Raw genomic sequence first — 4,046 nt, 5'->3', positions numbered from 1 at the left:
AACTACCTGGCAACTTTTTAGAATAAAATATTGTTTTATTTATGTTAAAATTCACCTTTTAAAATTAGTATTTATCCAAATATTACATCTAAAATTTGTCTAAGAAGTTATTAAATATTCATAGCGCTATAACTTGACTATTAATGGGCCTACGGTTATGATTTTTGTACTAAAATGCAGATCTTTTTGAGTAGAATGCAATGATTTTTAGTCATAAAAGGCCTTCTGTGATTGGTTTTTTATTCCATTGAAAGATAGAAGAATTTACAATTTGGACCAATCACAAGCCGGCTTACAAGTCAGTTAGGCCTTACTTTGGCTTTAGCTTGTATCACTATACATTCTCACATGCTCTACACTCGTAAAATATAATCGAACTAAATGCCTGGTAAACGAAAGAAAATGAAATTCAGTGATGGTAAATCCAAGAAAAATGTTGAAAAAAGACTTGCACTAGGTATGTTTATATTGATTGTTTATAAAATTAAATATTTTTTATGTTAAATCTGTAAGTCTACTGTAGGCCGAAAAAGGTCACAGTTGCAGGGAGGACTGAGCACTGCTAGTGTGCTAGCAAAACCAGGTCATGGGCCTAGGCCTAGGTTATAAAGGCCTACCCTCAAATCACACTTTATAATTGATTTTAATATAGAGATAAATTAAATAATAATATAAATTGTAAAGATGTTATTGATTTTGAATAATTATATTTAAATATGCCTAGCTAGTAGGACCAGGCTTTTCTAACTATCCCAATCTATTTCACCACATTTTTTTCTGTAATAAAATGTGATAAATAATTATTATATTTTATAGAAAGTTAAAATTTATTTTTTATTCTATTTTTTAACTAATATTACAGCTCGTGCAAGCACGCATGCTTCAATGGGGTAGCTACTATCGAAATGCAATCTCAAATAATGGAGGAGATGTAAAAACAATGAGCAAAAGAATTTGGGCTATTTTACTGCACAGTAAATCAACGGACGATAGCCCACATCATGGTCTGTGTCCTCCGGGAAAAGAATCTTGGTGCTATTATCAGTCAGCTTTGGCGAGGGGTGAGATACCCGTGGCTCCAAGATCGCATCAACCATTGCCAGTACACATTGCGGATGCACTACAAAATGACTTTAAAAGTTTGACAGATCCACAAAAAGTTGAACGTTGTTGTCGAAATATGACACAAAATGCAAATGAATGTTTCAATTCGCTAATCTGGCGGAAATGCCCGAAAACTGTATTTGTTTCTAAGCAAATAATTGACATAGCTGTCTGTATGGCAGTTGAGTCTTTCAATAGAGGTGCTATTATTATTGTTATTATTATTGTTATTATTATTGTTATTATTATTGTTATTATTATTGTTATTATTATTGTTATTATTATTGTTATTATTATTGTTATTATTATTGTTATTATTATTGTTATTATTATTGTTATTATTATTGTTATTATTATTGTTATTATTATTGTTATTATTATTGTTATTATTATTGTTATTATTATTGTTATTATTATTGTTATTATTATTGTTATTATTATTGTTATTATTATTGTTATTATTATTGTTATTATTATTGTTATTATTATTGTTATTATTATTGTTATTATTATTGTTATTATTATTGTTATTATTATTGTTATTATTATTGTTATTATTATTGTTATTATTATTGTTATTATTATTGTTATTATTATTGTTATTATTATTGTTATTATTATTGTTATTATTATTGTTATTATTATTGTTATTATTATTGTTATTATTATTGTTATTATTATTGTTATTATTATTGTTATTATTATTGTTATTATTATTGTTATTATTATTGTTATTATTATTGTTATTATTATTGTTATTATTATTGTTATTATTATTGTTATTATTATTGTTATTATTATTGTTATTATTATTGTTATTATTATTGTTATTATTATTGTTATTATTATTGTTATTATTATTGTTATTATTATTGTTATTATTATTGTTATTATTATTGTTATTATTATTGTTATTATTATTGTTATTATTGTTATTATTATTGTTATTATTATTGTTATTATTATTGTTATTATTATTGTTATTATTATTGTTATTATTGTTGTTATTATTGTTGTTATTATTATTATTGTTATTATTATTGTTATTATTATTGTTATTATTATTGTTATTATTATTATTATTATTGTTATTATCATTGTTATTATCATTGTTGTTATCATTGTTATTATCATTGTTATTATCATTGTTATTATCATTGTTATTATTATTGTTATTATTATTGTTATTATTGTTATTATTATTGTTATTATTATTGTTATTATTATTGTTATTATTATTGTTATTATTATTGTTATTATTATTGTTATTATTATTGTTATTATTATTATTGTTATTATTGTTGTTATTATTATTATTGTTATTATTATTGTTATTATTATTGTTATTATTATTGTTATTATTATTGTTATTATCATTGTAAATATCATTGTTATTATCATTGTTATTATCATTGTTATTATCATTGTTATTATAATTGTTATTATCATTGTTATTATCATTGTTATTATCATTGTTATTATTATTGTTATTATTATTGTTATTATTATTGTTATTATTATTGTTATTAATCTTATTATTATTATTGTTATTAATCTTATTATTATTATTATTATTGTTATTATTATTGTTATTATTATTATTACCTGTTTTAAACAAATTTAATGTTTTCATGTAGGCCTATTATACTGTACTGTATGCATGTTTTTCTCTCATATTCCATACATATTTTTTTTCTCTTAATTTTCTGTTTATACTGTACCTGAATAAATATAAAATGATATTTTTCCACTTCTTGATACCATGTTCCTTTTTTTTTGTCAGCAGCAAAAATGCCTTCCTGATGAGCCTTCATTAGTAGAGACATTTAACTATGAATGTTAATGTACAAAATTAAATATTATGAATATTAATTTGTAAATGCTTAAATATTAATTTAGTTATATAATGATTTTTAATGTTATATTACTCAGGTTTAACTGATATCAATGGTGATGGTGAAAACAAGTTAGTCGTTGCAGACTTGGGAACCGGATCTTACGATATGAAACTAAAGGTGTACCGTGGCACAAGTCTGGTGAATGAAAACGCTATCATTGATCTACCAACTGGTGTGTGTGCATTCCACATGGATAGCAATGAGCCCAGAGTTCCAGGTACATATTTCATCAACCTGTCTGATACAACATACATAGTGTATCCAATTATGTACTACAGTACCTGGGTTACCAATTGTGTATCTGAAGGGAAGCACTGAGAATGTCTCCCACAGAACAGTTAGCACCTTTTCAGGTGTTCCCCCCCCCCCAACCATGATAATAGATACAGCCGTGGGTGCCTACATATTATTCACTATTGACTGACTGGCCTAGAACTAACTATTATCATGTCTTGTTAAAAACTAAAGGAAATACACAAACACTTATATTATTATAATTTTTATATTTAGCTGTTGCTGCAGCTTCTGGTCCCTACATCTATGTATACAAGAACCTGCGCCCTTACTTTAAATTCACATTACCCCCTCTTGAAGTGAACCCAATTGAGATAGATCTTTGGAACCAGGTTAAGGAGGTAAGAAACAAATAGTAATGATTTCCCTTTGTTGCTTCTAGATTCCTGTATTTCTGTTTTTAATTTATTATTTCTTTGTTTCTGTATACTGGTTAACCTTTCCAGTATCAGGACCCAAATTTGGCTTAGCTTAAAATTATGTATTATAGGCATAAGAAGTTAAGTTATGACAAGATTTGAACCCATGACATTGTGTTTGAAAAGGAAGCCACCAATTTACATTCCACTATAGTTTATATATTGTCACAAGATTACAAAGTCAATTTGAAATAAACAAAAAATTATACTATTTTGCTGTATGGGAATGAAATATGGGGGGTAGCTGAGTTTTCTTTGATAAATTCTGAATTTACTTTGTGACAAGAATATTAAAAACAGTTTTTAAAAATCTTATTAAACTATTTCTGAT

At 24.7% G+C, this 4,046-nt stretch overlaps 1 protein-coding gene across 1 annotated transcript; it reads left to right on the top strand.

Moving 5' to 3' along the window:
- Window positions 1–3,020: 3,020 nt before the first annotated feature.
- LOC117125557 (Bardet-Biedl syndrome 1 protein homolog) lies at window positions 3,021–3,637 on the top strand (the record flags this gene model as incomplete). Its single annotated transcript, XM_033272086.1, has 2 exons — window positions 3,021–3,219; window positions 3,513–3,637. Coding segments are annotated over exons 1-2 (324 nt in total), but the record flags the coding sequence as incomplete, so codon positions are not given.
- Window positions 3,638–4,046: the final 409 nt, after the last annotated feature.

Source organism: Anneissia japonica, unplaced genomic scaffold, assembly GCF_011630105.1.
Source record: "Anneissia japonica isolate Jap-2015-1 unplaced genomic scaffold, ASM1163010v1 scaffold11077_len25931_cov233, whole genome shotgun sequence".
Taxonomy (NCBI): domain Eukaryota; kingdom Metazoa; phylum Echinodermata; class Crinoidea; order Comatulida; family Comatulidae; genus Anneissia; species Anneissia japonica.
Note: the sequence above shows the minus strand (reverse complement) of the source record. Positions and strands in the feature narration are given on the sequence as shown.